Below are 12,526 nucleotides of genomic sequence, written 5' to 3'. Positions count from 1 at the left end.
CCAAGGCAGTAATGATTTAAATTCATGTTATTTGAGAAAGAAAAGTGAAAGGACATGCCTAGAAGATCTATTGTCATTTGCCAACCACCCACTAAGCATATAGTGGCTTTTTGAGTCCAGGATCAGAGAATCATGAACCACAACCGGTGGCCGCCACTTCCCGCCGCCGCCGCCGCCACTATCATGTATGAACATGTGTCCATTTAGACTGACCCTATTTTCCTACTCCATTTTAATTTTCTTGGTCTTTGACGGAAAGCTCAATGTACTTCATTTTAATTTATGAAAGTCTATGAGACTTTACTTTTATAATTACACAAACATGGGCATCCTTTTTGCTGGACTCTTTTTTTTTTTTTTTAGGAAAGAAAATTCAGTGAGCAAAAAGATTAGGGCTTTGTTTGATAGAGCGGAAAGATTGATTTTCAATGCTAACGGAAACGTTGTAGAAAAAAAGCTGAGTTTAAAACTATGGAATATGTTGTAAGGTGTTTGGTGAACTAAAAATTGATGTTAACGGAAATGTTGTTGAATTAAATTATTATAATATTAGATTTATAAATTATATATTAAATTTGTTAGTAAATTTAATATTAAATTTAATGAAATAAATATATTTTTTATTTATATTATTTTTAGGTATACATTATTAAATATTTTTATATAAAAATTAAGATATTTATCTGTATTATAATTACTAATTTAGAAGTATATTATTAATTTAGAAGTATATTTTATTTGTATTTTTAAATTTTAATTATTTTATTTCAATATTAAATTTACTGTTATAATAATTATAAATGCATAAATATAATTAATTTATAATAATACTTTATATAAAAGTGGGACCCATGCTTAAAAAAATTAATAAAAATAAAAGCTGCAGCGGAAAGAAGCTCCTTAAGGGAGAGGGAGCTTTTTTTGCGCCAACGGATCCGTTGGTTTCCGCCGGAAACAGATCCGCTTCCACTTCTGGTGTGCCAAACAGACAGTAGAAAATGTGTAGTCTCCTTGAACCTACGTCAATGGGTCTCAAACATGTCTTTTTCGACCGACACCAAACATGATCATCTTTGACCAATCATAGATCTGGGTCTCTTTTTGGGTCTCAAATATCCAACTCGGCCACAATATCACGTTAGATTTGTAGATTTTAAATTTTTATTGATATGAGATATATCTTAATCGACAACGAGATCATACGAGATAATTCTTTAGATATCTGATAGGGGTTTAAACTCGGGCCGTCAATATGAGATATATCTTAACCGAGAAAGAGATTATACAAACTTATTCTTTAGATATCTAATAAGGGTCTAAACTCAGCCTCTGTGCATAGAAGTTTGAGGCAATATAGTTCCCATATGTGTACCAAAAACAAAATCTGATCCCACCCTGCACTCAAGATCCATACATTAAAGAGGGGAATGGGATTGATAATGAATCCATCCCAGCACATGAACTGGATGGTCTTAATCTTCCATCTCTAAACCTTTTTGTCTTTTGTTCAGTATTGGAATCACAAACTAGCTAGGTCATGTCAATTATCTAGCATACCCAATTAAGTCATTTTAGCATCAACCACTTTCAGTCTCCCTTCACTGACTCAAAAAAACATGGAGCAATTAATCATACCAATTATTGCCAAAATCCCATCAAAAACTACAAAGAAAAATCGTTGTTCTTGAAATTTTTGCATTGGACCACAGAGAAATTTACATAGATTTGAGAGAGAGAGAGAGAGAGAGAGGCTCCTTCTTAAATTCATACATGGGCAAGGCCCCTTCTCTTTTGAAATTGTAAATCAAATTGACAAATATTACATATGAACATGAACAAGAATTGAAATCCTAGCTCATTCTGTTGTTTCTTATTTCCTTGTACCAATTGTGATACTTATGGAATTTGTGTATAAACCTAGTAAGTGGTCTGAAAGGGCTTATAAGACTTGAGATCTTCAACAACTCCTGCAATAGACCCAACAGTGGCAGCAATGCTGATCATGAGACAAACCATGCTTAGTGTTTGTAGACAAACCCATCTCGTGCTCCATCTGGGTATCTTCTTTTGTGCAATGTACATCTCCACAGGAAAGTAAACTGTGAGAGGCCAGAATCCCAGTGCACCAAGTAGTGCAGCGACGTCGTTAAAGAACGGCAACACCATAGAAATAACTGTGGTTATGATCACAAAAACTGTCCTCCAAACCAATCTGAAGAGGTTGAGATTATAAGGTCGAAAACCCGGAATCGGGACCTTGATGTCTTTGTTGATGAATTGGCTATCTGGGTATGTTGAAGCTGCTTGTTTTTCAATGAAGGCAAATAAGGGTTGAGAATAGACTTGGTATGCACCAACTAAGTGAATCACAATAGCAGCATTGGCTATGTCAAGTAGCCAATATGGGTTGTAGAAACCAAACCCAGTTAGGAGATTTCCTGGTGACATGTCTCCAAAAGCAGCATAACCCATACACCCACATAGCATGTAAAATATTGTTGTGACAACAACACTAACCAATGATGCCCTCTTCATTGTCTTTGATTCTGATGGTGGTGACCTAATTGTGTCCTGTAAGAAATCCATATTACATTGTTAGTTTGACATACAAATTTTGTGACAGAAATTTGAATTGGGTATTTGTTAGATTGATTTTGTACCTGAATTTCAATTAGGATCATGGAGTATGAGTAGGCAAAAGCAATGTCTCCAAGTGCTTGGAAGCTCTTCCATATCTTTTGTGTTTGAGTGACTGTGCCAATGCTGATGCCAGTTAGACTTCCTTTTATTGTTCCATTTTCTGCGGTTTGAGCAATTCCAAGACCAAGACCAATTGATGAGTAAGTGAAGGACATAACTGCAGCTAGAATGGAAAGCCACCATAGTTGATCAAAATCTGGGATTTGTGAGAAGATGATTTCAATAATCCCAAAAGCAATCATGTATGGATTGCTATTCATTCTACATGGGTTCTTCCCTCCACTGCTGTGGAAGCAATTAGACCTCTTGATTGCCCTGTTTTTTGTTCAAGTACACACCAAATCAATCCACAAAAAACCCAAAAAAGAGAATTTGAATAGAAAAAAAAAAGAAAAAGAAAACTCACATCATGCTTATTGATGATGCAATCGTGTACCCAATTGCCACCCCGAAAAGGTTCAAGTACTGAGCTACCCCACAAATCTTCACCTTCACACCACCTGAAAAACACCAAAAAAGAAAAGGAAAAAATTGAGACCCAAATCAAAAAAGGTGAAATTTTGAAGTTTTAAAGAAAACCCAGAACTGGACTTACCAAGATTGGACCTAACAGCATCCATGTAAGTGTAGTTTCTCTTGCCATTAACAGGGTCACCAGAGCGATAACAGGCAGCAAGAAGAGTTGAAGTGTAGTAAGTCACAAAGGAGAACAATAACATTACAGCAGGGCCTGCAATCCAACCAAGCTGTGCTATTGCCCAAGCTAGAGCCAGAACACCAGACCCAATCACAGCTGTTATTATGTGTGCACTTGCGGTCCAAACACTCCCTACAAATTTTACCCAAAAAGAAAACATTAATCATCAACAAGAATTTTTACAAAAACCCAAATTGTACTTTTTTTGTGCTCAAAGCATTGGAATTCAGAAATTCAATTTACCAGTTCTTTTGGGACGACCATCATCATCAAAGAACTTGGAGTTCCCTCGTTGAAGAACATTAACTGAGACATCAAAAACCTGGTTCTTTGCATTATTGTCACCCATCTTTGAATATAACACACCAAAAACAGAGCAAACCCAGCAACAACACAGGTCAAGCTTTGATGGTGTATCTATCAAAGTTTGTGCAAGTAATTAAAAACCCAAACTGAAAATTGGCACAATTCCCAATCCTCAGAAAAACCCAAAACAGATTTTTCAAAGCTTCAATTGAAGAGAGGAGTAGCTAGTAGTGGGAGTAGTAGCTAATTAAGCTTGCAATGAAAGAATGGTAGAGATGGTGGGGGGTATTTATAGTAGTTGTTTTGAGGGAGATGAAGGAAGCAGGAAGGACAAGTGGGAGTCAATGATGAATAAACAACACTCCCCGCCTTTTGAACAGACAAAATTAAAATTTAAAAAAAAAAAAGATTTTGTGAGAGACTGTAGTAAAATCTCTCACTTTTCGTCCTTTCTCTGTCAAGTGTTTTTACACAGTTGCCGACAAAGTCTAGAGAGCAGAGAAACTAATGAGAAAGTTTCACTTTTTGTAGTTGGGTGTTTGTTTTTTGTTTGGTTAAAAGTGAAAAGTGAGTAATTTATACCCAACTTGTTAAAAAATATCTGCCATTTTTCGGTAGGATCAGATGTAGTGTTAAAATTAGAATGAGAAATATTATCCTCACCTCCAAAAATTGGTAATTCCGCCTACCCTTTTTTATTTTGATTTTGATTTTTTTTATTATTATTTTATAAATGATTTGACATTTGATTTTTTCGAATTGTGTTTGATTTGACATTTGATTCTCATTTCAAAAATTATTTTTCCAACCCCTTAATTGGTTTTTCCACCCCCATCAATTAATCACATCAATACAGATGAGCTGGTAGATTTAATGTATGTTGCAAGTTGTTCCTTGTATGGAGTGACTCATTTGTTCGCATAATCATACATCTATCTAAACCACTGACTCATAATAGGAGACATCAAGTTACCATCTGTCAGTGTCAGTTGAACGAAGTGATTACCATTCACAAATCCTATCTATTTCAAAAAATTCACCCCAAAATGTTCTCAACTCGCCAATCAAGTCTTGTCGAACGTTGGCTCATGCATTATTATCGTTCCCTAATGACCCAGCAATATCCCTAAATCCACAACTTGTAGCATATATATATATATATATATATATATATACCCACACACACATGCATATATATATATATAATACATACATAAATATTAAATAGTCAAAAGTCGGGCTCAGCCCAAAGCCCCGAACCAAAGCTCGATTCTCAAAATTGGGCCCAGACTCAAGCCCGGTCTGTTGTCGACCCCGACTCATTAATCTGCATTGATGTGATGTAATAAATTTACTTTAATTAATTGATGGGATGAGAAAACCAATTAGGGGGTGAGAAAAGTAATTTTTTGAATGAAAATCAAAAATCAAATCACACCCAAATCAAAAGAATCAAATAACAAATCATATATAAAATAATATTAAAAAATACAATTCAATGATTTGAGGGTGGGATCATCAATTGGAGAGGTGAGAATATTACTTCTCTAGCATCTCAATTAGAATATGAGTTTTGTCTTTATGCGGAAACCTGGCTCTGCAAAATATGCTTCTACAAATTCTAGCTTTTGAGGCAAGTAGAAGAATTTTCTGAGAATAAAGTGACATTGTCATACCATCCCAACTAGTACACGGATTTAAGGTCTCCGCAATTTAATTTAATTAAATTGATAGAGCGTACAATTCTCATCATAGCAAGATTTGGCCCGATCATGGCCTTCAAAAATTAATAATTTCTTAAAAAATTATACATAGATGCAATTCACAAACAATAATATAAATAATTACACCTGTGATTATCTTTACATGATAAAAAATTTTATTTAAAAAAAAGAAAAAAAAAAAAGATGTTTCAGAGGGTACTCTTACAGTCATTTCCTCTGCTTTGCCAATGAATATAAGGTCTCTTTCTGTTGTATATATATGTGTATATATATAATAGCAATGTTTTGAAGAAGCTATGGTGCGGTTCTCTTGGGTTGAGTCTCTTCTACTCATATAGTAGAAGGATAAGGTACAAAATAATATTAATTTAGTCAATATTCTTTCAGTTTGAATCCAAATCTCACGTTTGAGCTCTCTCATCCATCCTTATTGTGAGGGAATGGGGTTCGCATCATGATTCATTCCTATGATGGAAAAGAGTGTACCAGGAAACTTTGAGCATATTTATTTATTTTATTAATTCAAATTATATTATCATTATATTCAAATGGGTATATGTCTTGAAATAATCCAGGCATGATGATTAATATTGCCACATTGATAGGTGGACAATAAGGATCTAATTCCCAACGACTGTGGAATGGGAAGTTATTATATAAAGTCTCACTTGCACTATATGTAAATTAATTAGTAAATATTATCTTTGAAATGTCAATTCATTTGTTTTTCAACCTTTCGGGTTTAGGATTGTTGAATCGACTTTAATCTCAGTCATTGCTCAGACCAAACGACTTAAAGGAAGAATTTTTCTTTTAGCTAAAATACGTACATCCTTACTAGAGAAGTATATATAATGTGGATGCGTTTTTTGCATCCAATGTATTGTACACTCTCTAGAATAACTCTACGGACATTCATACCTTCATCTTCAAGAAATTATTTTAAGAAAATATCCCGTCTCCTTCACTCGAACCGATAACCTTTTCAATTTGAGAAAGTGAGTACCAACTAACAGTTACTACAAGTAAGCGTTCTGATTTTAGCAAGCTTCTTGGACCAAAACTCGCACTTTTGTTTTTTGTCAATATATGTGTGTCAATCTCAACCAATAACATTTTGCCACTTAATTAAACCACTATGCATACCAAAACAAAGGTCATTCATTTTAACTTAGGCCAAGTGGAGATACACACGTGGCAAGACCAGCAAAAGCACACGTTGCAAAAAAATTTATTTGCTTGAAAATATTGAGAATTTGGAATAAAGTACACTTTTTAAAATCAAAGTTCAAGTTTGTTTATTACTCTATAAAAGTTAATTAAATGTTATATATATACAAAAAGCCTCTAATATATATGTCAATATAATATATTATCTGATGGAATGATGAAAACGTTTAGGAACCAAAGAATCAAAGGTAGCTCCTGCTTGTATTAATGGAAGTCAGTGGAAGAGAGAGCATAATGCCAAATTAAGATTTGACCAACCCACTCAAATGGTGGCTGCCTACTCCAAAAATACCACAAATGAGAGGTGTTGAGCTTTTTTTATGATCCTGACTGCAGACATCCAGATATTTTTCTGCATCCCTGCTGTTAGGAATCTTAGGATATGAGGTTTAAGAAAATATCTTAAGAGTATCAACTCTCCTTAGAAAAGAAAGAATTAACTTTGATTTCCTTATCAAGGTATGGTTTGAAGGGTAGTGCCAATCACTTTTCAAGAACAGAACATTTTGTTCTAAGTCGATGGCAACCCTCAAATTAAAGCTCCCTAAATCAATTAATCTTTCACAACTTTTATTTTTATTTTTGAGAAAAATAAATAGAAAAAAAATATCTTGTAATGAGATATTTCAGTAGCCTTGCAAAACCCACCTACCATCTACTATGTATTAGAAAATTATTTTCCTTTATTTTTTTTTTTTTATAACCGAGAACGATACCAAACAAGTATTTCCTTTGGACATCCGATATAAGTCTACACTAAGGCCACGCGTACATAAATTTCTCACTTGATGGCAGGGTAGATTGAGCCAAAACTCAATGTGATGCCATAGAGATATTGCTCTCGATCAGTGGCTTCCTCTCTAATGCATGCAATAGAAATATATTAAGAATTACAAAGATATATCTAAAAAGAGTTTTGAGTTGGACACCAATAGATCAGAGCATTTTTTTAACAATAATTACAAGATAAAGGTGATCATGTACACATACATCCTACGTACCAAATGGCATCAATTCTCTTAAAGGTTGCTGGATAACACATACTTCTCTCTCCCTCTATTATTCTCGTTTATCTAAAGAAAGACAAATAATGCATTGATAGATTATATATATATATATATAAGAATACTTACATGAAAGCAATCATTGTCTCGTGAAGGTTTGGTTATCCAGATACATTCATGGTGAATTGATCCTTTTAAAACAAAATTGCCTGAAACAAAACTCCAAAGGCATCACCATCACTTTAAAAAAAAATATATCTGATGTGAAGTGAACATTAATAATGTACTCTCTTTTTTTTTTTTGCAAAATTGGAGAGGAAATTTTTGCCAGTTTTAATAATTTTTCTTTGGAGATTCTCTTGAAGCACTTGTCAGTTAAGTTTTATGAAGAATAATTAGCTACAAGAAACAATTTAGATAGAATGTAAATTAATTGCAAATTATCAAAAATTGAAAGCCAAACAAAATTAGCTTTAATTAAAGGCCCTAATATCCTATGAAATACTGTTTACCCCAAATAAAAAACTAATAGGAAAGTGTATATATCTTTGATTTGTATATTAATTACTCTTTTAGATATAATTGTTCAATTATTATAGGTTACTAAATACATATAGAATTGTCTGTAATTCACCACAAATACATGTAAGTTGTTATGGTGACATTCACAAGTAAAAAATTAATGGAGTGCATGTGAAAGGATTATCCCAAAGAAATATTATTGCATATATATCATATTGGAAGTTGTCATTCATAATTATATAATACATATATAGCTGTTTAATAAATCATTGTTACACAATTATGTCACGGAAGAAGAAAATTGAGGAAAATGACAATAGTTTCTTGTCTCTTGTCGGTATGGTTGGTTATATTATTGTGTATTGGACTTTCTAGGGTTTTCAATAATGTGAGGAGAGTACGGACGTTTATAGTCGTCATGCATTGTTGTTGCCTTGTTGGCATTTTGAACACGACTAGATGATGTGCTTTCGGCTACAACCCACATACATGCATACATACATACATATATAGTCTACCAATATTTCAAATATGTATGATATTTCATAGAAGTTTTGGGTTCGAGTCCTCATTCTCTTCTTCTATAATAAAAAGTTACGGAAGGTTATGTCACGTTGACCATATTTGATCAACATGTTTCACAAAAAGAAAACAACTAAATTTTGCTTTGGCGAATGCGAGGATACTTTATTGACTAAACAAAGTATATATATATATGTTCCTTAATTCAATGTGTTTAATGGATATACTGATGAAAATTTGAATTATTAGTCCAAGCAAATTAAGGTTGAGGGGCGTCGCTCTATATTGATTGTTAATTGTTCAAGTTGAGAACTATATAATTGTATTGAATTGTGTTTGGTTAGCAGAATATTGCATGATCTTTTGTCAACAAGGATATATATTTCTAATGTAAATAAAAGTTGTGCTAGGCACAGTTCTTGGGTGTGGGTGGACGGGCTAGACCCTAGAAAAAATCCTTCACAATAAATCAAGTCGGGTATTCACTTTTCCATTATCAAGAGGTCATGGATTCTAGTGGGAACAAGGATATTATTCTAAAATAAATAAAAACTATGTTAGGCACAATTCTTGGGTGTGGGCGGACGGGACCAGGCCCTAGTAGGAATCCCCCACAGTAACTAGTCTATTGGTGCCATTCTAAGCACAAACCTAATCACCCGAAATTCTCCTAATACTAACTAAACACAAGCGGTTACCTCTCCTGGAAGTTGAGCAAGTAAATATTACTTGGTAACCAAAACACCATGTTTTGACAAAAATTAATTTGCTCATGTATAATATTAATTACTATATGTTTAATTTGGTGGTGGCGGTGAGTCTGTCAAGGTCCGAGATAGCTAGCTAACTAGGAGACTCGGTGTTGACTCGCCTGCTTTCGCGATGACTCGGGCTTTTGGTGCGTGACCAGGAAGTGGAACCCCAACGTGTGCCTCATAAAAAGTGAGTAGTGACATGGTTCCATTTTCCTTCACGTGTTTGAAAAATATTGTGTGGGGCCCACTTGCCAACTATTGGCCCCCACAAAACGCATTCAATTGAACATTTGAAATTTTGAATAGAATGGAAAGAACACGTGGGAATTAATTAGAGCAATCATAACAGTCGTTTTTTATCGAGACATCAATAATTTATGAGGATTTACGTTTACTTGATGTGGTCGTATTGGGAGATGTGTTTTACTGATGTAGTTATGTGAATAAAATATATTAATACAATTGTATAAATTTACTAGTTTGATTTTTGAGTAATAGAGGTAGGGGTCGATATTGATTTTTGTGTAAAAGTATGTATGTATATGTTGAAGTGGGTCCCAATTGGAAGAAAGTGAGCTTACACGAAGACATTGGACATTGGCATGTCCATTCTTGCAAAGTTGGCCATCATTTTCGGGGGATTCGGGGGCTCTAGAATTCGTAGATAATTCTAGAGTCTCAAATTCTTAAATATGGACCATTGATAGAATCTAAGGGTTATAAATTCCTACACATCAGCTAGAAATAAAAATTGTATTATACACTGTGTCTTAGAGAATCCTGTCTATAGGATTTGCTTTTCAAATCCATCTCAATGCAATTTAGATCTGCCATTTATCACCTTTGCCAGATTTCTTCTTCGTTGGCAACTCAATCTCACCAAGTTTTGACAATCTACTCCCACTTATCATTGGATTTGTGGTCGATTTTGCTAGTGGCCGTAAACTCCTGCAACTCTCTCAAGCACTATTAGCACATTTGACCGGATTTCTGTCGACAGCAACTTTATCTCACCAGGATTCGGAAATCTTCTGGTGAGAGTCATGAGACTGAGTTGGGATCTTTAGGTTTGTGTATCAGAGAAGAAAGAAGGAAGATAATTGATGGAGATTTTGATGTCACCGAATCACCAGTTATTTGGACGGATCAAATTTGGACTTGAGGCTTGGAAGGAGAAAGAGAAAACAAAAGTAACTTCTGAAAATAAATTAAATATTTAATAAAAAAATTTGATGAGTTGTACAATTCTTAAATGGTTAGATGTGTTGTGTGGTTGAGATTTTATGGATAACAAAGGGTACAGGCTTTTAAAAGCTAATTTATTTATAGCCATAGGATGATAAAACGTGGCAATGCATCAACCACATGATACGAATTGCGGACTCTCAAATTCTTAAAGAATTTGAGAGCCCCCAAATCCATTTTTGGGACAAGAGACTATCACCATTGTAGCCCATTTTTTTACTTTGCCCAATAAGAGAGACATGAATTAACACTCTTGGGTCATCAAAGTGCAACCATTTGTGGTTGCTCTTATATGTTAACACATGCATGGGAAGGAAAAAGAGATGGATGGCACATATTAGTGTGAGGTTTTCTTTTTAATAAAATGGATTCTATTATTAATTGTTTTTAATATATAACAGATTAGAACTTTCAACATGTTCAAAATTGTACGTAGTGATTATCATTAAGCTAACGAGAGAGCGATGAACAAAATTATAAAAGGTATGGTTCTCAAGGGTGGACGCATAATTTTATCTCAAGGGAAAAGTTGTTTAGGAGTCCGGGGCAAAAAAATCACCAATTTTTTTTTGTTATTTATTAATTATATATAATTTCAAAATGACGTTGAAAATGAACTCCTATCACTAGAAACCTTACGTTAAACTCGTCACATTGACACCCTTTCGATAAAGAGAGATTGATTTTTAATAATTTTAGTGTGTGACAAAATTCAAACATTCAACCAACCTGTTCGAAATTCTAAGGAGTGCTTACAACTTGGTCAAGAGCTCCTTTGTTCACATTGACACCCTTCTGTTTTCTAAGATACTCATAAATGGTGAAACGATCCAATAGCCGAAGCTTATTTGTGAAAGAAAGTGCAAAAAAGTTCATGAGGTGGGAACTCAAAGGAGAAAGAACCCACATGGCACCACACTAATGGGCCAAGGGGCCTGAAATGTCCGACCCATTAAGCCCTTTTGGTGGGTTGAGCTTGTCTCATTAAAATTCAAGCCCAGTATGTTTTGATTGGCCTGGCTTACACGTCTTTAAATTTACATTTTGATTGGGCTTGGCCCTTGGGTAGACATGCGAAGGCAACTTTACAAATTAGAAATACGAAGTAACAATCAGCAAGCCTGTAAGTACATATCCTCCTGAAATAAGCTTATGATTATTCTTGATCGGCTTGAAGGCATAGCAATGAAGACGTGGGACAAATCTTCCAATAATGTCTTTCACAGGAACCGGTAGGGCAGGATGAAGAATAGATAGAATATATGTAAACCTTACCTCACATAATATATATGGAAATGTTTGTGACATCTAGGACGTGCCCCGACAACTCAGTCACTGAGCCACATGTTCACTTGTTGGCAAAATAATACATAAAAGAGGAAAATTTTAAAAACACTTGATTGGAAAATAAAATGATTGAGCAATTTTATTGGATTTGAATGTCCTCCCAAGGAACAAAAACTGGAAATTATTAAAAAAAAAAAGCCAATTATTAATAGATCCACAATTAGAAAGACTTTGTTTGGACAATAAAAAAAAAAAATTATAAAGACACAACTGATTAAATGACATACATGCCCCTTTTCTTTTAATAAAATTACTTAACTCTATGCATGCACGCCAATCTCCCTACATTTTCTCTACATGTGTGACATCATCAGTTTTGACTTTTTTCTTTTTTAAACGAAACATCAAAACGATCTCTCTTTCAAAATATATGACGGAATTTGAAATAAATTACATATTCTCAATCAGCATGAAAAACTCGTTCAAACAAGATCAGTCATCGATATATTCGAGATGAAAAACTATCACATGTAA

At 34.1% G+C, this 12,526-nt stretch overlaps 1 protein-coding gene across 1 annotated transcript; it reads right to left on the bottom strand.

Moving 5' to 3' along the window:
* Positions 1-1,667: 1,667 nt before the first annotated feature.
* On the bottom strand, positions 1,668-3,974 carry LOC119996372 (amino acid permease 3). The gene is made up of 5 exons (XM_038842968.1): positions 3,641-3,974; positions 3,296-3,529; positions 3,107-3,200; positions 2,661-3,015; positions 1,668-2,571 (listed from the first exon to the last, which is right to left on the bottom strand). Exons 1-5 carry the CDS (start codon positions 3,744-3,746, stop codon positions 1,918-1,920), a joined length of 1,443 nt encoding a protein of 480 aa, XP_038698896.1. The 5' UTR covers positions 3,747-3,974; the 3' UTR covers positions 1,668-1,917.
* Between the last annotated feature and the right edge of the window lie 8,552 nt (positions 3,975-12,526).

The sequence above is a fragment of the Tripterygium wilfordii genome, chromosome 4, assembly GCF_013401445.1.
Source record: "Tripterygium wilfordii isolate XIE 37 chromosome 4, ASM1340144v1, whole genome shotgun sequence".
In the NCBI taxonomy this organism is placed as follows: Eukaryota; Viridiplantae; Streptophyta; class Magnoliopsida; order Celastrales; family Celastraceae; genus Tripterygium; species Tripterygium wilfordii.
This window is presented reverse-complemented; position numbering and strand designations above follow the sequence as displayed.

Coding starts and splice junctions, on each gene's coding strand:
- LOC119996372 (XM_038842968.1), bottom strand. CDS start 3,746: ATGGGTGACAATAATGCAAAGAACCAGGTTTTTGATGTCTCAGTTAAT. Junction 3,530..3,640: donor TGGTCGTCCCAAAAGAACTG/GTAAATTGAATT, acceptor TAAAATTTGTAG/GGAGTGTTTGGACCGCAAGT. Junction 3,016..3,106: donor GCATCATCAATAAGCATGAT/GTGAGTTTTCTT, acceptor AACAAAAAACAG/GGCAATCAAGAGGTCTAATT.